Source organism: Nilaparvata lugens, chromosome 4, assembly GCF_014356525.2.
Source record: "Nilaparvata lugens isolate BPH chromosome 4, ASM1435652v1, whole genome shotgun sequence".
NCBI classification, from domain to species: Eukaryota; Metazoa; Arthropoda; class Insecta; order Hemiptera; family Delphacidae; genus Nilaparvata; species Nilaparvata lugens.
Window position 1 is genome coordinate 65,965,357 of NC_052507.1, and position 23,226 is coordinate 65,988,582.

The window sequence follows — 23,226 nt, forward strand, 5'->3', positions numbered from 1 at the left end:
TTTTTCAAAATACAAGAGGCATTGTTGTCAGGTGTAGCTGGAAATCTTCGTAAGATAGAGCTTTCTACCTGGGTCAAATTGTGGAGCAAAAGTACGCCTAGTATTAAGCTATTCAATCTTTGAAAACTATGGATCAATCTTACCTGATGAAGATCCTAGTGATACAAAATAGTTTATAAATATATATCTTATGGGGAAAAATTCATAAAATTCTGAGGATCAATCCCTAGGATGACATATTTAATTTCTCAACTTATTCCATTTTGAAAAACTCAATTTATTTTTCAAAACTCAAATTCTGGAAAAACGAAAAACAATTCCTTGAAGAATTTATTCTGGAAAATTAAGTATGTCATTCGATAAACTATACCTTAAAGAGTTTATACTCAAAATTTCCTTCAATTTATTTGCTACAAATTGGATCATCCCAAAGATTACAACTTTAGGCGCTCATATCTCGGAAATAGAAGCGATAAAAACTTTTTTCCTTGGAAAATTATTCAATTTTGGTACCTTGATAGTATCCAAATACAAAAACTTTGAAAGCTGTCACCAGTGAAAATTTCCCAAAAGCTTGGCGCACAACCTCAAAGAATAAGGCTTGATGATTTGGATAACAACATATAAATGTGAATCACTTGATGATGAAGGGAAAGAGGAGTAATAAATGCAAACTCTGTTCACTCGATTATTTGGTATAATTTTAATTTACAAATAATAAATAAAATTATTGAAGTTCACATTAATTAGCAACTGTACAAAATATCAAATGAAATACACACACGTAGCTCTTAATATGCAATAAATTGTGCTCATCACTTTATAGACAATAAAAACATTCCTTATTTTACAAACAACCTTCTAGTATTCAAAAATTCTAGGCAGAAAGTTCAGGCATCTTTAAATGCTTTTGCATTGCTTCAACATAATTTATTATACAAATACATACATACATACATACATACTTACATATACAACAACAATCATTCTTGCCAATCCAAGATTTGCTTTACAGCAAAAATAGTTCTTTCTCACAAAATGCATAGCACATAATAGGCACATTTATCACTAGTTATGGTCATGATGATTATTTCACTCGATTTTAAATCGTTTACTGAATTCTTCTTGTTGCTTTTCTTTCCATTCCTTCTTGGGCTTCATTCTTTTCAATTGGCCGTCCCTGTTGGAGAGAAAAGATAATCAAATTACATTAATATTGCAGTAAATACAACATCCTTTGTTTAAAAATACAGCAAGAGCAAGAAATTGGGAGATATCAGTACGTCAAGATCTCAGTTCATCAAGTGTCTATTTCGACCATTCATTGTAATGCCATAAGTATATTTCTATACTATTATAGAATAAGCATATTACTATATTTCTTGTCTCTTGAAATACCTACTGAAACAAAGTTGAGTCATGAATTTCGTCAAGTCTGTCGGCATCAGTTTTCGTTGTAGAGTTAGAGAGAAGTTAGTCAAGTTAGGGGAAAAATAGGGGTTGAGTATTTGCTTTTGAATGGCAATATGTTAATATTGTTCAGAGTTTTTTTTAAAAAAATGATATTAGTGAAATAAAAAAACACAAATGTTGTCAAATTCTACACAGTTCAATTCTACACTGTTTTTATTCCATTATGGAACGGTTCTACAACATTGACAGTGACTCAGTCGAATTTTTGATAATATTAGAATTAAATATATGATATGCTGCATTCACTGGACTCTAAAACCATCAGGAATTTCACGAACTGAAAATAATGAAGTTGCCTTCCAGAGCTGATTCTTGATTAACTGAGATCATTATACCACCCGAGAAATATTTTACCGCGAAATCTGGTTTTGTAAACAATTAAAAATTAATACGGTAATTAAAGTTACATCTCAATTATTGTGAAAACTTACTATTCTTCTAGGCAACGAATGCTCAAAAAAGGGTGTAGAAGGAAATGTTTGGAAGACAATTGTTGACCCAGCAGCTCTGATAACATATCAAAAGTTTCCACCACTATCCTCTGTGCTAAGAGTGTGGGGGTGGTTTGAAGTAATACATTTAAAATATAAAAGTTGTTGAATAACTTCACACGGCATTTAAATCATTAATTTACAGGAAAGTAATGCTTTTTATAAATGTGAGAAACACTCTTCAATCAGTTGAACGTTATAATAATATATTTAGTCGAAATTTTTAGTATAGTATTAGTCCAGTCAACAAAGGGTTATAGAAATCTTTGGAAGACAATATTTTTAACCCAGCAGCTCTGATTAGGGTAGTAAGGTGGTAAACATATCAAAAGTCCCTCACCACTTTAAACCACCCACACATCCTTAGCACAGGGCGTAGAGGTGGGTACTTTTGATATGTTAAACATTCAAGCCTTCTTGATCCATTCTGAACTACAATATTATGAACACACTATTTTGATGTTTTAAACAACGACATGCAGTCATTTATATTACTGACCATTTTATATTTATTTATTCAATAGATGCTACTAATCAATATGGTACTAGTCTTCTATTACTGACCACATGAGATCGACAAGGCCGCCCTGCTTGGCTATAACTCGCTTCACGCGGTTGGCAAAGTCGATGGCGTTCTCGTCGCGCTCCTGGTACATGGGAGGCAGATACCACACGTCACACACTATCGCCCAGCTCGACATCATCATGTACAGGTACTGCACCATCGAGTACCGGCTGCTGTTCCAGAACGCGTCTCCGAAACGCACGTCGTACTAAAAAGAAACAACAAATTATTCATCGACAATACATACAAACAGGCATTCGTCCACAACTGCTTTAAAACTTAATTCAAAATAGTCTACAGTGAGGTCCACGTTATAATGACAGTGGAGACAGATAGGAAAACAGCGTTGCAGATTCTCTGCCTTGCCACCGCCTTTTCCTCACACGTTGGATATGAACTCGGTTCAGAGAAATACTGGTTCAGAAGCTGCCTTCTGTAAGAGGAGTTTTAGAAATTATTTCTTATGATAAATAAATCGATGATGCAAGGAAATCAAATCAACAGCTTCGTTAATATCAAACTATTTCTAATATAATGAGATTCACTTTAAACTGTCAGCATTGATTGAATGGTAAGGGTTGGTGTTATTTATTAAAAATGCTGACAGTTTGGAGAGAATTTCACTATATAAGATTTTCTACATAGATTTTTGCTTTAAAAATTTCACAATAATTTTTTATTATTTGTTTTATCCGGTCAAATATTAATATTCCGGTAAATTAATCAACAATTGATAAATTCACAGATAATTATTACACGCTAAATAATAATAGTAATAATCACAGATTACATAGTGATCAACAGCAATAACTAACTACCTTTATTGCAACAGGATAGATGACACCTCCAACTTCGAAACTGCCCTTCTTGAATTGCATGACAGACGTGTTGTTTATACACGTGCCCTCTGGGAAAATCAAAATCGGTGGATTGTTGGGATCACTCACGTGGTGTTTTAACCTGCAAACACACAATCAACGTTAAAATTGGTTACAGAATCCATTATATACGTACATTCTGAAGGAAATATAACACAGGAAATGGTAGCCTATGATAGTGTTGGCAATGAATCACATGTGATTCCAAAGCATGAATCAGACAGTGCGTCAATATTTATTTATTTTTTAATAAATAGTTCAACATCACTGTTTAACGCAGATCAACACATTTTTCTTAATATATTAATCTGCAAGTTGTCATTTTAAAGTGAAACTTGAAAGATAAAAATTAACTATCAGCTGATGCTCAAATCCCAGGAATTGCTTATTTCATGAATACAAGCAATTATTGTATCTTTTGGATTTGACATCTAACCATACTGAAATTTTAATATAACATGATGAAGAATCAAAACAGATAAAATAAAAACTAATAATGATGAACGTTAATTTCAAATTTATTTTTATAACCTGAAGATGATGTGGAACATCAAAACTAGTAGTTTTAAATTGTGTTTTTATTCTATCATTTTATATAATTTCAAAAAAATGTACTTTAATGCCATTTTAGAAATAAGAACTATTGCATGTGTTAAGCAACAAACCTTTTGGCGACAGCTTCACGATCCTTGACTTCGGATCTCTCGAACCAGATGTGCGGAGATGCTCTGGCCAATGCTCGTTGCAGCATGCCCAGGAAGCCACCGTGGCTTTGTCCAATCTGTCATTAAAATATAATATTTATTCATTATAGTTGCACAAGGAATGAAACATCAATATTCTAGCCATGTCAGTTGAAATCATCAACAATGGGAATGGTTTTTAATAGATCAACAAAATTACATTGTTGAACAAAATGGGAATCTGAAAGTAAATCTAGATCTAGGTTAATCAGTCATGGTGATTGGGGCGAAATTTTCATTGAATAAAATTCACTTAGCTGCAAATTTGTATACAGTCAACAATATGGTGTATTTGTGAGCAGCGGGAAATCACAAGATAATGTATAATGCCTTACTTTGCCTTGCATTCCTTGTTTCATACTAGGTACGCTGAAACAAATTATTCAGTCTTGAATATCTACTTCCATGGAGAAAAGATAGCATAAGAAGATATCCCATGGTATAGGTCATTCATGTTCCAAATTTCAAGCCGATTTGTGTGATTGAAGGATTTTGAAATGACACATAACCTCTAGCTACATTTGGACGGTTGTATAAATTAAAATTGGAACCGTTTTGAGCGTAAGTTAGCCTGTGGTATTTTCTGTAAGTTGTATAATTCTGAATAATTGAATAAATGGATTGAATAAATTTTTTCTAACTCAAGCCGATTAATGTCGACTACTGTCTATTATTACTGTTTTGGCCGCGTGAGAGTGTAAAAACGGCACAGTATGAGACCGCCAGCGTCACGAAAAAGAGCTACAAGGACTAACGGCTTGACTTAACATTGACATTTTGAACATAAACGCCATATATCATGAAATATCTTGTTATGTGATATTTTCTCTATGCTACTACTTTACTTTAAATATTGTGCTAAAATGAACTAAATTTGTAAACGAATTAAGGTTTATGAAATTTCAATTATATAGTAGAAACACTCTTCTGAATTTAGTCGGCGGCATTCAAGAAGTCTTGGCCGGCTGCCCAAACTCGTGTCTCAAAGCGGCCCAAAGTTTTACATTTTACCACAAATAGGGTAAATAGGAAAATAGTTTCATTATTCCGTGATATTTAACATAAAAGCATACCATATCAAAAAAATACAGAAACATCACATATTCAGAAACTTCCACATCTGTGGAAGATGTTTAAATAGTCAAGACTAAAGTGCAAGCAATCAAATAAAGAAGTAAAACTTGTCATAATGTTTGTTAGAACTATAGTGGCATCATAGATATACATCAAGATGAATAATATAATTCGAAGCATAAATGTGTTTTTAAATTGTTTTGTGGTGAGTGGAATTACATCTCCCACTTGACTAACAAATTAATGCAATGAAAGACAATAATATCAACAGAGTTTACGGTGGACAATGAACCACTGAAATAGCTTTTATAGCGTGAAGCTTTTAGGTAGTTGAGGTTACAGGCTCACTTAGCTTATCTGAACATTGCTCTCATCACTGAGCTAACCGCTTCCCCTATATACAACCGAGGAAAAGACAATGTGCATCCATCCAATAACGCTTATTTAAATTACTATTTTAATAGTCCAGTGTTCAACATTTGCTAAAATGAATGAAAAATGTGATGAATCACACCAATGTGGATCTTGAGAATATTTTAGATCTTCACAGGAAATATTATTTAAATGGAGTTTATTAAATCGGTTATGGCACTTTCAAATACGAACAGTTACCCAGAAGCGTAGCTTCTTAGTATGGACGAACGCAGATGGCTTTTTCGTTAGAAGACATGTCCGTTCACACATGTTCGGCACACTTGTCCTGTCGTTAGTGGCCGGCTTAAGAGTGAATACTTATAGGACTTACAAAATATTGGTATCATCGGCAAAAAGTAGAGAGCTTCCTAGTTCATTGTACTCACAAGTGAATAGCAGTTATCGCACATGAGTACTAGCACGTCGATGGGAGAGGTGTGGTTGGCGACACAAATGCCTCGTTTGGGTCGGTTCTCGAGGTTGTGGTAGTTGATGACGGCCGAAAGTGCTGACGACAGCACGCCGAAGCACATGATGTTCACGCGTCGGTTCAGCCACCGCTTGAATGCGCCCTCCGGCACGTAGCCTACCAGCGCTGTGCAAAGTGTTAGCCACATCACCTGTCAACCAACACATCACATTTAGAATTTATTCACAATTTTACAATGAAAACAACCGGTAGAAACCCAAATATGCAACACAACAATCTAATATTAACATTAACGGTCTTCACACATATAGTTAGCGTCTTCGGAAGACGTAGCCGTTCTATCTCCCAGTGTTAAAAGCTTCAATGGTGTGAACGGGACAGATTGCGTAGCGTGGATTGAACATTGGGAGATAGGACGACTACATCTTCCAAAGCTACATTCTTTACTAGGAAGCTACAATTTATAATGTAACTATATTTCTAGCTACATTATAACGACCTTACTGTAGGTGACTCAGTGGGTAAATTGGTATTTTTATTATGCCTGAAACTTTTCACAGTTTATTCGATATTTCTCCAGTTTTCAACTAATTACTAAAGTGAGGTACACTTTATAATGGCAGTATTTGATCATCTTTGATGTTGCTATCTTGTCTATCATTCGACAAACAAAGCAGATAGCGCTATTCTATTCTAGCTCTGCAATGCTGCCACATATTTTTTTTTAACAATGCATTAATATAATTAACAAAATATTTAATATCAAGTATAAAAATTCAACATTGAATTTAATCATTAAAAATACATATATTATTAACGAAAAAGCTACTCAGTTTTATCAAGAATCGTCTAAACATCCAATAAGACTACCCCTTTGTCATATGGCACACATCAAGTCCACAACCGAGTTCTTTCTAAACAATTATGGCCCGGTTGCAAAAAAGCCTCTTATATGTTAATCATGATTAAGTGCCACAAGAGCCAATCAGAAAAGCAATTTTTGAAATAAAGGTTTCTCTGATTGATTCTTGTGACATTTAATTACAGTTAAGAATGAACAGGTTTTTATGCAACCGAGCCTCAAAGTGTGTCTCCAGTAATTCAATGCAGTTCCCTAAAGCTGGATTCCGATATATCAGGATCAGTGTACGAGTCCGGTACAGTGAAAATATCATTCCTTCAAGTGGGACTATTCACACTTAGTCCAATCGAGCGAGTATCTAAGTCCCAAATACAGAGTGTTTCAGAAGTAGTGTCGAACATTTTAGGGTATTGTTCCTGGATGATAGGAGACTACAAATGTCGTATTTGGAGTGTCCAAAAACTCTACGGTTATCCGTATAGCTGCCATTTTGTATTTTTTTCACTTAGGAATTTTTATCTCAAGAACGATATATTGCATTGATCTATAATTTGGCATGAATATTTATGTTATAGATTCTCTGCTTCAAAAAATAAAATGAAAAATTTTCGATGTGAATTTTCAAAATGGCGGCCATTTGAAATTTTTTATTGCAAATTTCACGAAAACCGTTCACTCAACAGATAATTTACATGAAACAAAAAAAGTTAACAAATCTTATCAAGATCTCAAGGATACATTATTCATTAAAATTGGTTAAAGAATAACAGAAAAATTAATTTTTCTCGTACAATCATACTTTTACAAGACAAACAAGATCATCTGAAAAGCATTGTAAAGTCAGTTGTATGTCCATATGGAGCCATACTAAGTTTCAAAGCTTCATCTTAAATACAATTTGGAATTAAAAATTCAATATTGATGTCTAAATGGTGAAAAAAGGTCATGCATGCAGTACGAAAAGAATAAATTTTTGACCAATATCAATCAATAAGTATCCTTGAAATCTTGATAAAATTTGCCAACTTTTTTGTCACCTGTAAATTTTCTGTAAAGTGAACGGTTTTCGTGAAATTTGCCATCAAAAATTTAAAATGGCCGCCATTTAAAAAATTTACATCGAAAATTTTTACTTTTATTTTTAAAAGTTGAGTCTTCATAGCATAAATATTCATGCCAATTTTCTGATCAATACAACATTTCGTTCTTGAGATAAAAGTTACTAAGAGAAAAAACAAAATGGCAGCTTTTAGGATAACCACTGAGTTTTGGACACTCAAAATACGACATTTGTAGTCTCCTATCATCCAGGAACAATACCCTAAAATGTTCGACACTACTTCTGAAACACCCTGTATACATAGTTCTATTATAACACATGATAATAATAACTCATGAGAATAATATTTTCACTGTACCAGACATGTAAACTGATACTGATAATTGGGAATCCAGTTTAATTCGAGGCCAATTATTGGTAGCGGAGACACGATCATTGATGAAGCCATAAAGGTGAAAATTGTATGGCGTAAGACAGGAGAACATGGAGGCCGTCTGGCCATGCATAGCAAACCCTATCATTGAGACCCTTTAATCGGCTTATAGAATGGGAGAGTAGAGACGGAAAGTGACTCGTGACCAGTGATTTTTTTTAACGGTCTGTTAAAAGGTGTAGTCTTACCAGTAAGTACTGCCCTATCCCAGAATAACTAATACTCTTCTTCAGCAATATCCTTAAATATATCTAAAGTGTATTAAAGAATGACAAAAATGTAGGTAGACATCGAAAAAGATGGCAATAAAATATAAATTATATGATAGCAGCTAGAACAAATTTTGTTTCAATTTTAGAAATAGTGTAATTTGATAGATTAGATAATATAAATACACTATTGTGAGACTTGTGAGTTGGAATAGGCAAAAGCCTAAACCTTGAATGAATGAATGAATGAAAGAAGAAGAAGAAGAAGAAGAAGAAGAAGAAGAAGAAGAAGAAGAAGAAGATTAGAAGAAGAAAAAGAAAATGTTCACTTTCTTGTTCAGGGTTACTTATATTTACATGAAAATTAGAAATAAGGGTACCATTTTCATCAAAACGGTATTTCATTTATTATTCCCAACATAAAAATGAAGTTAGTGGTAGTACTTATTCCACGTTTGTTTATATGGTTCATTCACTTGAAATTGGCTCTATAGCCGAAACATGTTGTGAATAAAAAAATATATGTTGAAAAAGGGTAGGCGTACTTTGATTTTTCATTTTTATGTGAAGACAAAAAAAAAATATATTTTCATAGTGTTAGAATCCGTTATACATGTGAAATTAAATTATATCCTGCTTTTAATTATTGACCCAATTTACATTTATTATCAAACTTACCCCGAAAAAGCATATGAGTATCCTTAGTGGAAGAAGGAAGAAATAGCGCATAGCAAAACCAAACAGCCAGATGAACGTCAGTCTCCAACTGATGAACTCGTGGTTGAGGTTGGTTCTTGTCATCAAGTTCCAAGACTGAAACGAGCAATGTATATGATAAACATGCTGATACTAAGAACAAATTTTATTAAAAAAAATTATCTTTGAGGAAGCATAACTGCTATCGGATCATATTATTTACATCTAGTGGAATTATTGCTTAATGGTACTTACTTATTTTCCATTTTTCAATAATCAATAAGGAAAATTAAACATGGTATTTATTCAAGCATTTTCCTTACAGTTATAATATTAAATCTTTTAAAGTTTCGATTTTGCATGTTTGTTTATTTTTTAAATAATGGTTTTACAGTTTGTAAGTATGCTATTGACTATTGGTAAAGAATTGGCTACTATGTAGAATAATATTGGCGGAGAGAAGTCTCATGTGGTCTAACTCGCCGTAAAATCAGACGTTCTCCAATGATTCAGGTATCAATGTGGATTACTTCACTAATATTTTATAGTGAGTTCGATACTTTAAATCTGATATAATCTACTTTATCTCGTACTTATGACATATTCAACATAATATGATGTACTAGCCGTCAGGCTCGCTTCGCTCGCCATATCCGTCTAGCAAGGAGGCTCCACCCCATGGACCCCCGACTGGATCGTCCAAAAATAAGATCAGCGGGCTCGCTTCGCTCGCCTGCATTTTTCATTTGAGCATGCTTCAAGATTCCATCAGAAAATCAAAAGTACTTCCTCGCTCGATGAGAAAACGCAGAAAAGCTGAGAAAAACGCTGATTTTGTGCGTATCTTTGATGAAATATCTCATCAACAAATTTTTAGACCCTAGCTAAACCTCTGTACCAAATTTGAACATTTTCTGTCTATTACTTGATGAAAGATCTGAAAAAACGCAAATACCGCTAATTTTGGGCGTATCTGTGGCGTCATTTCAAATTCCTTCTAACACAACATTATTACACCCTAGCTTAGCTGCTGTACTAAATTTGAACAATTTCTGTTCATTTGTTCTCGATAAATCTGAGAAAAAGGAAAAAACCGCTGGGAAAACGCTAATTTTGAGCGTATCTTTGACGTTATTGCAAATTCCTTCTAACACAACATTATCACACCCTAGCTGAGCTTCTGTACTAAATTTGAACATTTTCTGTTCATTTGTTCTCGATAAAGCTGAGAAAACGCTAAAAAACCGCTGGAGAAACGCAGATTTTGGGCGTATCTTTGGAAATTTTTCCAAATCCGTTCTTAGTGCGCTTCTTAATGGCCAAATGAACATACCTACCAAATTTGAACGTTTTTGGTCCGAGAGACTTTTAGTTCTGCGAGTGAGTGAGTGAGTGAGTGAGTCAGTCAGTGAGTGAGTGCCATTTCACTTATATATATATATATATATATATATATATATATATATATTATATATATATATACATATACAAATAATATTATATATATACATATTTTGAATTTACAAAACCAATCAATAGCGTTTCAGAAAATTCAAAAGTTGAAATTAAATTATTATCAATATCGAAATATCATATATATTATATACATATATATATATATATATATATATATATATATATATAATATATATATATATATATAAGTGAAATGGCACTCACTCACTGACTGACTCACTCACTCACTCGCAGAACTAAAAATCTCTCGGACCAAAAACGTTCAAATTTGGTAGGTATGTTCATTTGGCCATTTAGAAGCGCACTAAGAATGGATTTGGAAAAATTTCCAAAGATACGCCCAAAATCTGCGTTTCTCCAGCGGTTTATAACCAGCATATATATATATATAATATATATATATATATATATATATATTATATATATATATAAGTGAAATGGCACTCACTCACTGACTGACTCACTCACTCACTCGCAGAACTAAAAATCTCTCGGACCAAAAACGTTCAAATTTGGTAGGTATGTTCATTTGGCCATTTAGAAGCGCACTAAGAATGGATTTGGAAAAATTTCCAAAGATACGCCCAAAATCTGCGTTTCTCCAGCGGTTTATAACCAGCATATATATATATATATATATATATATATATATATATATATATATATAATATATATATATATATATATGATATTTCGATATTGATAATAATTTAATTTCAACTTTTGAATTTTCTGAAACGCTATTGATTGGTTTACGATTTTTATAACGAGTAATACTGACAAGTTGTAAATTCAAAATAGCATACCATATATATGAAATATTTATAATTGCAATATGAAAGTTCTGCACACTGAATGCGTAGTTATTCATTTTAAATCGTCATTTTTTTAATCGGCTTTTTATGTTATATTATCAACAAGTAAGTATTTCTACATTTGGCGATTTGAATATTGATGGAAATTAATGGAAGTGCATGTTCTTGCATATATTGTAGGCTTGTATGGTAAATACTTTTCAGCAAATATCAAAATATTGACTCACCTTCAATTCCTCTGCTTCGAACCTAGAAGTAACTTGATCTTCTATTATTGCTTCTACACCAGTTTTCACTAGATATAGACAATCTGAAAGATCAAATTCCCTCTTGACAAGCAAATCGTACGAGCTCTTTCTATCCAGAGATTTTTCCTACAGGGAAAAGCAAACATATTATTAATTTAAAATAATACTAATCTGCAGAGAAACAGTTGACAGTAAGTATGAAGTCATCAATATTTCCAAACAAGAGATTTACAGTAGTTACCTCCAAATCTTCTTACTTCAGAACAACAAGCTTTATCCATAGGTAATACTTGAAAAATAATCTTTCTGAAAAATCTTAATGAATAATGCATTGACAGCTTGTTGTAAAATTACTCAATTATCTTCAATAATGGTTGATGGAGTCTCTAAATTGATTCTTTTATCCCGCGATTTTATTGACTGCTTCACCCATGACGATGCTTCATTACTATGAAATTCGTATCATTGAATTTACATTTCACGTTTCTTTTGGTATGACAATATTGAGAATTTCATATATCTAATCAAAATGAAATTATTGAGGATTTTCCGTGTAGAAGTGGAAATGATACTGTGGAAGATATCCATAGTGAATGAGGACGTAAAATTGTAAATATTCCATGAAATGTACTGAAGTCACATTTTTTGAAATATCTCAATAACCACTGAAGATTAAAAGCTACATATTAATAGAGGAACGCTAACATTTTTGAGTCAGTTAACCCAATATCACAGCCTCAGTGGCTGTCATTAGTTTACTTATTTTTCTAGAAACAAGTATACTGTAGCAACAAATATTTATAATTTGTAATATATTTATTATTTGTTATAAATATATTTTATAACAAATACTAACATAATTTGAATGATTATAAAATTTGAGCTCAGTCTGTTGCTCTCTTCCAATCATTGCTATATGAAAGTGTTTTCCACTTTTTTATCCCTTCTTAATGCATGGGAATTAAGATTCATCATTGAAAATTATTTTAATGTAGTTTAGATCTCTCTAATAAAAATTGAGATCTCTCTTTATAATAAATTATAGATATAACGCATATTGTTATGATAACTCGAGCTTACGCACATGCCAGTGTTGCCTATGTAAGCTCTTTCCTATCTGATACAAGAATAAAATTGTGATAGCTCAAGAAATTTATTGTTTAGTATAGTTCTATATTTTGTTGTTTGATTTCAGTAAGTATATTATATCGTTTCTTGAATTGTATAAACTTTATTGCTTAAGATTCTATGTAACTGCTTTGAATTGTATTCAGAAGGAAAAAATAAATTGAATTGAATGATTTGAAATTGTATTTATTAATACCCACAACTGTGTCAGATCAGTCTACCAAAGGTCGATAGCACGCCATTTCTGATTGGCCTGAAGATTAGTTGATGAAGATTGGCCAGATTGATTAGTCTGAAGAAACTTAGACTGAGCCTGTTGCTCTCTCCAAGTCATTAAAATTTTCAAACTCTCCTAGATTGAAATTTTAGCTATTAATGAATGAGTAACGACTAGTTCAGTAAAACTTTCACCTTTCAAATGTATTAGTTCTTACAAACTCATACATAATATTGACGAGAATAAAATTATTAACAGGACAAAATAGCTTGAAGCTTACAAGACTAAAGTCTCTCTGATCGTTGAAAACTCTTTCAATACCTAAATCAGGATTAACCATTATTTTGGAGCAATAAAGATGAGATGTACGTTGATTTCTGTGGTAGCTTACCCTTGAAACTTCGAGATTGTTGTTGCCAACATAGTTCTGGACTGGATCGGGTACAAGTATGAGGTCCTGGCGACTGATGAGGGAAGCGCCAACCGCGAATCCATTCTTGGTGTTGTTGCAGACCACGCTCTGTTTGTCATCTCTGTTGCTTTTGCTGCGGCCTCTCTCGTCTACCTCTTCTACTTCATCTTCACTCGCGCTCTCACTCTCCACCTCATTCTTATCGACACCTCTCTTTCGCTTTAGTGTGATTTCTCGACTATACTGCAAAGCAAAGGGCAAAAATAATAAATATAACAAACTGAATCCTCTACAAAAATTAATGGTGAAAAATATGAGAGTATTGGTAACCCTAGAGTGCTAATATTTTTTAACGCTACTACTAAACATGATTCAGAGCTATGCATAACTATTAACAGCATCAATTTCTTAATTTCTGTTTTCATAATGATCTTAATAATAACAAATACCCAGATGGTATGTAACTTATTTATATTTCAACTTTTGACACTTTACAATTCAATATTATTATGAAAATTGTATATATTTGGAAAGTGTAACATTACAAGCTAACTAAAGAGTCTAAGTGAATGAAAAATTATTGAAGTTATAAGTGAGTCTCGCAAGCTAATTATAAAATACGACTTCCAATTATTACATCATTTACTTCAATTATTATTATGTGATCTATCGCATCTTCAATTATTACCATTTATTAAGAACTGTTTTATAACAGTTTAAATTTGGTGCAGTTTAGTTCAGGTCCTGAACGAGTACTAAGAGAGCATTTTGAAACAGTGCCAAGAATACGTCACAAATTGACGTTTTCGCAGAGGTTTTTAGCTGAAAATGCCGCAGTTTGGTACACAGTAGAGAATGTAGGCACGATATTGTATGAGATAATCAACCCTTCGGTTTTTTAGAGCACCATGCTTCCTGGCTAGCCAGTCCAAGTGAAGCAAGTCAGCCTGCTTGCCATGAAAAATTATACGCAATGATTCTCAAATTCAATAGATTATTATCTATTCACAACGACCTCTAAAATATATAGAATTTCCAGTTAATACAGTTCAAAATTTCATTCAAGTATCGTGTACATATTATGAAATGTTCGCAGTTTTAGAAATGAATGTTTTGAACGTAATTTCTTCCATGAAAAATTTCAGTGAACATTTCCAGTATGAATAACAAACAGTAAAGTCTGATTTAAGATGTTAGTTTCTATGAATTTATGTAATACAAATAGTTCAGTGAACAATATAAGTATTTATTTGAATTGGATAAGATGAACAATATTATTACAAACATTGGTTGACTAAATTATCAGGTTACGCAACCCATAACTCATTGGTTCACAAGATTATATGACCTTGTATACGATTTTGAAAAAGAGTTCGTAATTTCAATTAGGGATTGAAATTAGAATTTCACAATTATTAATTCAACTTGTAAGTATTGAATTTAGCAAATGAATTATTGGAGTACTTGGTTTTAATCAATACCAATTGATTATACTGTAATTGGATTTACTGGATTATACTGTATACTGTTATTGATTATTGAGAATACTGTAACTGGATATTCAGGGAAGGGGAGAGTGAAGAATTGAAAATTTTATTTGTTTACAATTTTAATGAATGATATAAAAATAGTTTTCATAATTAATCATTTCTAATCTCTTTACAATAGACTTCTGTTGGGTTGAATTTAGTCTATTATATATTTTAAAAAGCAGTCCATCTTAATGGAAAACTGAATAGGCTTTTTATCTCTCATGAGCTGAATAATTTCAAGTTCATAGGAGATGTACAGTTTATAAATGGCAATGCTGCTCTGATGATAGTGAATTTGTTTCATTGTCGAACAGCCAGTTAACCTTCAAATCACTGATTGAGTAGCCCACTAGAAACATCCTGGCCTTAAGGTACCGAACAAACTAAAATCAATAGTCAAACACTCTTGATCAGAATTAACAATGAAATTAGTCGTTCTTGTAGATATTATTTATCGTATTCACAAGGGAAGCTTTCAGCCAGCGAATATAAACATTTTGATTCAACAAACTTCTATCTTCAAGAGATAATATTGAAAAATTACACTTTCAATAACAATTTAAAAAAAATCAAAATTTCAAATCATTATTCCTGGATCGAAATCAAGTGACAAAGCAGTGTATGATTTCATAAACTTAACCTTTGGACAACATAAACATTCTATCAAAATTTTTGGAGAGAAATAGTACAGACTCAGCCTAGTTTTTCCTCCAATGTCATAACTATATTATGATTATAGTGTTTTGTACAATGAATGAATGAATAAATAGGTAAATAAATGAATTTTTCATGATTATTTGAACATATTTTCCCAAAAATACAGAATTGAAGCTTTGAATATAATTATTTTTCATTTTGAATAAGGGAGAAGACTAGAAAACCACAAAAAACTCTTATTCGAAGAGATTGATTGCATAATAGAAATAGCACAAATAATGCTAATAAACTAACGGATAGAACTCTCTAATATAACTTTACCACTGACAATTTAGGACATAACTATTTCAGCACTCTTCCAACAATGAGAGTTGATGACAGACCAATAATAGAATGGATTTTATGTCGAAAACTCACATTGTCCTCATATTGAGGAATACTCAACTAAATTAAGCTTGCCTAACCATTATGAACGGAATTATAGAGATCAAGTTGTAATAGTTTATTCAAATGAGTAAAATAATTAGAAGGAAAATAGCCATATTAGGTACCTACTAAGAATTGCTTGCTTAGAACATTAGCAAGTATTTCTACATGTTTGCACAATAGAAATAGGCGAATCCTGAATAACAATAAAATTGATTTATTTTACTCACGTAGGATCAATATGATGATTAAGTTGAATTATTGGCAAATTTGATTAATGTTTCAACTCGTTAATTAAGATCTAAGTTGAAATCAACTTTCAATAAAGTAGCAGGGACGTTGGGAATGAACATAACTGATATACAGTAAACAGTGCAAACAAATTACGAACATATTTTTCTTCTATAAATATGTAGTCTAGTATTTTTACCCTAATATTTAATCAATAATTGAAAGGTTATTCAAATCGACGTTGTGCCAGGAAAAAGGGGGAGATAACATTGTACCCAAATATGTCATAATAAGATGTGCTAGAAACAACAAATATTCTTATTTGTATCAATAAGAAAGTTATAGCCCACTTATCATTAGTTAACAAAGTAATTCGTTATATCATGTAGTCGAAATATATAGAGAGAAATTCATTCAGCTGAAATAAGTTTTTCGATTTACCGAGAATTGGAAAAATGATATACGAAAAGTGATGTATGCTCTTTCACTCGAACATCACAGTCTATCTAAATTTCAATAGAACATAAATATTCTGATTTCTACTATTATGGCGGTAGTCGAGAGGTCATTAACTCAATTTTGACTATTATTAACGTCTAAAGGTTGATAGAAATTTCAATGTCGAGAAAATGCACTCTCGGTAGGTATAGCAATTTGCTAAAAGTGCAGTATCTGTTGCATAATACGTATGTTTCTTCTCATTTATCATTCAAAGATAACTAACAGTCTCAAATTACTTTTCGACAAAAGCTTTTCTTACTGCCAAATTGGTTAAAAAATTTGCGTTTCCTCATTTTTTTCCAAAATAGTTGAAAAGCTCAACAAAATAAATGTATGACATATTTGAAAGTCACTACAGAAATTTTAAATTAAATGAAAGATGTTTCATAGAAATAATTGGGAATAAATTTGTACATTACATTAGCTTGACAGAGGGAAATTACTTTTAATTTCAAGAAGTCATAACATTTTCGATACAGTATAGGTTTAATAAATTCTGATCTTCTAAATTCCTTGAAGATCAAAGACTAGAAATCAGTTTTACTTCAAGCTCAGAAGGCATACTAAATGTAAAGTACAAATATTAAGGAGTGGATTAAGTTAATAATAGAAAACATATTTGAAACAAGGGATGGAACAGTGGTTAAAGCTAACCGTGGAATTTTACAAACCAACAAACTTCGTTACAACAACAGTTTCGTTATGATAATAATGTTAACAGTGAAAGAGAAAGTGGAGTTTATCATCAAATGTAATGAAAGTATTAAATTAGCATAGAGCCTGTATTCTGAGCAGAGCAAATAATGCATTACTGTTTACCAGTACAAGGCAAAAGAGAGAAGAGCTGAAAAAGAAAAGGAGATCAAAACCAAGACATTGGAAAAGAATGACACATGCAGCATGACAATAAAGAGCATGGATTTATCTACTGATTTATACTACCAGCAGTGCTTTAGTAACATTATAGGTTCTGGTATGCAATGTTCGGAGAGGAGGGGATATTCACAAGGAGGTACGCCAAAAGGAAAAACTTTTTAAATTTGGTCTCAAAAATTGTGTTTTAAAGCCATCCAAGAGCAAGAGAAAAATTCAAAGGGCCCATAATTAGAAAGATAACGATCAGAACTTTATTAATTTTTTTGGCTCCAAGAAAAGAATTTGGAATATTTTTGGGCACACTCCGTCACAAGAGCAGTAGATAATTCACCTATTGATCTATTCAATATTGATTAGTAACTAAAAATGATGCCATTGAACTAACAATATATTTGTACGATAGATTGGCTATATCAACAGCAAAGAAATCCTGGAAGCTTAAAAATTAAAATTCTATAATGAACTTCTTTCAAAATACGCATTTCAAATCCACTCCTTGATTGCGCGTTTCCCGAATCGAGAATCTTCCAGGTGATTTTTCAAGACAAGTACTACAAAACAATATAATAAAGCGTACTGGAAACCGGTTTCATAAATTAACAATTCCAATTCAAATACTGTAGATAAGTGGGGAGGGTTTCATGTTTTTACAAAAAACCGGCGTTGGAAAAATCAGACAACGTGCCAATTCTTTAGCTCGCAAAAAAAGGTTTCCGAGTTTTAATGGGTTTGTCATTGGCAATTTTTCGAGGTTGAGTGGTAGAGAGGACTTAAAAGTCCTAACTCCGCCTAAAAAAGTTTTTTTTCATTGGCAATCAATTGTGTCTCAAATTATGTCTGAGTGATAATTGGGAATTTGATTTTCTCGATAAAAACATTATAGACTGTTAGCATTAACATTACTGGACTGAAACATTATGGACAAAACATTATAGTCCTTTGACCCAGAAAAATCGTTCAGAGTGATAATATTATAATTATCGATTCATTAAAAATTCCAATAATTAGAACAGTACTTGAAAACAGAATTTGGATAGTGGATGTAGAGACAATTGGTAAAAAACAAAATCCAATCTTGATCTTGTTAGATGCCCTTGAAAAATTAAAGCAGACGTGATTCTCAGTCTCCATTGCTAAAAAAAGGAGTTAGGCTGATACAAAATCCACAGCTAATGCCAACTCTAAATCAAAGCCAGTCAAGATGTTAACAATGACATACTATAAAATTTAAAATTGGTGAATGCAATAGAGCAATACTAAAAGTGATTAAAAATGCAAGTTAATAAAGACAATTATTTTGCCATGCCACATAGATTTAGGATTCAATGCCAATTTAAATTCAGTGCTGGGTTACGTTCCCCCAATTGTAGTGAAAGTGAGAGTAATTTTATGTACATGTTTCAATGTTTATTAAAATGCTACTAGATAATGAGCATAAATAATAGGAATTAAATGATAATGTATTCCTATTTTAGGCGGGCTATTATTACTATGCAGCATGATAAGAGAGAAATGATCAACTAATTAATGATTCCAAAATACAGTCGAAAGGTGCACTAAAACAATAATAAAATTCATGTTAAGAGAGTATTATTGTTATTATGCGAAATGACACAAGAGTGTGTGTCATAATATGATACACGCCGAAGTCATTAGTACAAAATTACTACTAACTTCAAAGAGCAAAGATGACAAATTGGAATGGACAATGATCGGTTATCTGAGGACGATAGCCTCAAATGGCTAATCATCACAACGACCTTGAATGTCTAAATGATAGAATGATATGGCATAAAGTAAAAAAGAGTGGTACACTATGAACAAGTCAGTTTCAAATTGATTTTAGCTAATTCAGCCCATTCTACTCACAGTTTGCTAAGCACAAATATTATTTGAAGCGTTTGAGTGACAGAACACCTGAGGAATATTCCATTTGAACCTTCGTCTCAAACAAACATGACGATAAAGGTTTAGTATTCTAGTTTTGTAAATTGGAAGTAATAACAATGCTCTGTTGAGATTTAAGGGTGGATGAAAAGTGCTAAATGAGGAAAATGTGAGCACAATGTGAAAATGTCAGCACGGCCTGAAGAAACGCGATTGGATTAAGTAAACTGATAGCCTACTATGTATATTTTTTATGGATGATGTACCCAGTATAATTGTGCGTTGGCAATGAGATAAAACGATAAAAAATCCATGCTTTTGGCTGGATTCGAACCCACAACTATGCCAGAATCACTCTTACAAAGGTCGACAGCACGCCTTTTCTGATCGGCCTGAAGATTAATTTTGAATAGAACATTATTCAGATTGATTAGCCTGAAGATAAAATAAATTTTAATTAATTAATTTTGAATTTAAGGTTTTGAAGTCCTTTTGACATCAATGAATATAGATAGGTGGTTCATAATTTTTTATATAGTCTATGTCTCCGTATCTCCTTTATCCAAATAGAAATAAAAATCTCAGTGCCCTTTTTTGAATCATTTTATCACAACATGTTTCAACATTCATGCCATTTTTTTGGCATTTTATTTAATCATGCCATTTCTTATGGCATGATTGTTGAAACATATTGTGATAAAATATTTTTATTATGGCATGATTGTTGAAACATGTTGTGATTTCAAAAAAGGGTACTGAGATTTTTATTTCTATTTATATTACAAGTAGCCCTAAACAGAAAATATACTGCTTTATCCAGTATGTGAGTTAGGAGGATATTTTTGAAATTTACTGGGTTATTGTGAGATATTTGGTGATGAATTAACATTAATAATTATTGTCGTTATGATATATAGGTTTCTGATACATCTTTTTTAGTTTAGAAATTTTGGCTAATGTGTGAAAGAATAAAATATTTTCGTTTAAATGCAGTATATGTAATTTACTTAATTAAATAAGAATTTGTAGCCTATTTCAGGAATTCGGTGGAAGGGGGTGATGAATACTTCATGAACCTAAACCGAATTGCCTATCCTTTTGTTGAAGTTAAGTACTTCAATGGAACCAAAATAGCAAATGGTCATTATTAGAAAAAAACTATCAGTGCAAGTAATTCAACTAAGTGTCTCCACGTGTTAATATGATAATGGTATGACAACAAAAATACGGTATACTGAGAAATATAACATGAATATTGTATCCATATTATACTTGAAGATTGATTTTTCATGTAATTATCACCTTGAAACTTTCTCACAACGGTGAAGAAAAAAGCAGTTACTTTTCAAAACTGTATCTTCATCAGCTTGCTAAAAATAAATAGGGTTGACACTAATACATTATTGTCTCGCTAACGTCGCATATTCTTTAACTACAGCTATTTATTGCGATTCCTTAAAAGCATCACATCTTATCAGAGCATTTGCTGAGATAACAAGGTCACGGTTAGCTCTGTTCATGCTCGGCTCGTTTGATTGCCGGTTTGTTTATTAATACCGACTCTTTTATATTTGTACAAGCTATTTATGATGTGAAGTCTATGAGATATTGTCTTGGTGATGAGTACTGCGAAAAGGAATTCAAAAGATTTGCTTGGATACAGGAAAGTAGCCTACAAAAATGTTAACTTGAATTCAAATTCATTTTATTGAATGATATAGTCAAAAATCATGAAGTGAAAATGCTAGTGATGCAAATTGCATAATTCATGGTGGGATGAGTTCATGGATACTTTAAGGGTGCCTCAGGGGGGGGGTTGTATGCAGACTACTTGAAGTTCATGGTGGAGAGGGGGCTCAAAAATAAGTCTTTGGATGGAAGGGGGGGGGTTCAGTAGCAGCAGTGTTTAAAAATGACTACTGGCGAAAATTCTTTTTGTGTACAAGAACTTTGGGGTGGGGGCCATAGATAGGACCAACAAAGGATTATAGAGGGAAAAGTTAAGAAGACAATTTTTGACCCCGCAGTTCTGTTTAGGATAGTAAGGAGGTAAACATAACAAGTCCCCCACCCCTACCCCCTGTGCTATTAGGGTGAAGGTACGATTTTTTGGTTTCTCGCATATAACTCGAAACTGCATCTTAGGAACATGACTATTATGTAAAAAATTAAGGAATACATAAATTAAAATTAAGAATACATTTAAAAATTTTAGAATAAATTAAAAAAAATTAAGGCTTACATAATCTCCCACAATATTCATATCACAACTTGGAATAAAAATACGTTTGCCATCAATTTTTTGATAAATTTGCTCTTGTAGCCTAACTATTAAAAAATCTTTTCTAATCATGAGCTGATATAAAGAGTTGAATTCTCTTTTATTCGATATATAATTCCACAATGTTACGCATTTCCCTACTACTGTTGTAGCAGATTTAGAGTTGAGTGTGATATCTCTAGTTTTGCAATAGACTAAATTGACAAAGGAGTTTGGAGGGAATGTTCTGAACACAATTTTTGACTTTGCAGCTTTATTGGAACCAGTGAAAGGTAAACATATCAAAAGTACCCATTCCTAAACCTTGTGCTAAAGGGATAAGGGAGGTTTTAAAGTTGCATTTTCAACGTTTTGCTAGCACGCTTATCTTGTGAACAATGTGTTCAACAGAAATTACTAACCATTCAAAACTCAAGGTTTTGTACAGGTTAAAAAAAGATAACATCAACTTGCCTCAAATATTTTTACAAGACAGTCGACGTATTTTCTTCTCACTCCAATAGACTTTCCTATCGATGCTAGAAATACAATAACTAGGAAGAATAAAAGGAAAGGTGTAATTAAAATGGAAAATGTTAATGTCAAAACTGTCACAATAAACGCCATTACATTGGTATTGGCGTTCTATAATACTGACGCACCACACAAATCACTTCACACACAACACAACTCATGAATGAGCGAATGAGCGAACAACTGATGCCAACAGCCAAACGGCCATCAAAGATCAACTGAAATCCGAATCGACCTTCGGAATGGTCGTCATATCGAGATCATCATATCGAGGCGCATAAATCGACACTCGCTATATCGATGTTTCATGGATTATTACTATAAGAAGCTGCAAAGAAGAACTCTTCCATCCTTCTATCAACGTGATTAAATGTAATTTGCCGTCGAGAAAGTGACTAAAAGTCAATGTTATTGAAGCAGTTCATAGAGAGCTGTAAGTGGATATTTTGTCAACTAAGTCACACAGCTTTACTTTTTTTGGAATGGTAGAAAACTTGACCGTTTTGTTGGTAATATTTGATTGAATTTGTAAAAAGTGTTACATTAGTAACATAGTAAACATAGTAACATAGTAGACATTAGTGTTACCAGTAGTTTCTGAAACACGCATTCTGTACTTTGTGTGCAATTGCCAGTCTGCTTTTACGTATAATTATACAGAACTGTTTTATTGTCTGTCAGTAAAAAATGTACAGTGA

At 32.4% G+C, this 23,226-nt stretch overlaps 1 protein-coding gene across 1 annotated transcript; it reads right to left on the reverse strand.

Moving 5' to 3' along the window:
- Nucleotides 1-679: 679 nt before the first annotated feature.
- On the reverse strand, nucleotides 680-22,748 carry LOC111049727 (glycerol-3-phosphate acyltransferase 3). The gene is made up of 9 exons (XM_039426240.1): nucleotides 22,469-22,748; nucleotides 13,604-13,867; nucleotides 11,847-11,993; nucleotides 9,311-9,445; nucleotides 6,025-6,258; nucleotides 4,073-4,188; nucleotides 3,348-3,489; nucleotides 2,529-2,737; nucleotides 680-1,180 (listed from the first exon to the last, which is right to left on the reverse strand). Exons 1-9 carry the CDS (start codon nucleotides 22,619-22,621, stop codon nucleotides 1,093-1,095), a joined length of 1,488 nt encoding a protein of 495 aa, XP_039282174.1. The 5' UTR covers nucleotides 22,622-22,748; the 3' UTR covers nucleotides 680-1,092.
- Nucleotides 22,749-23,226: the final 478 nt, after the last annotated feature.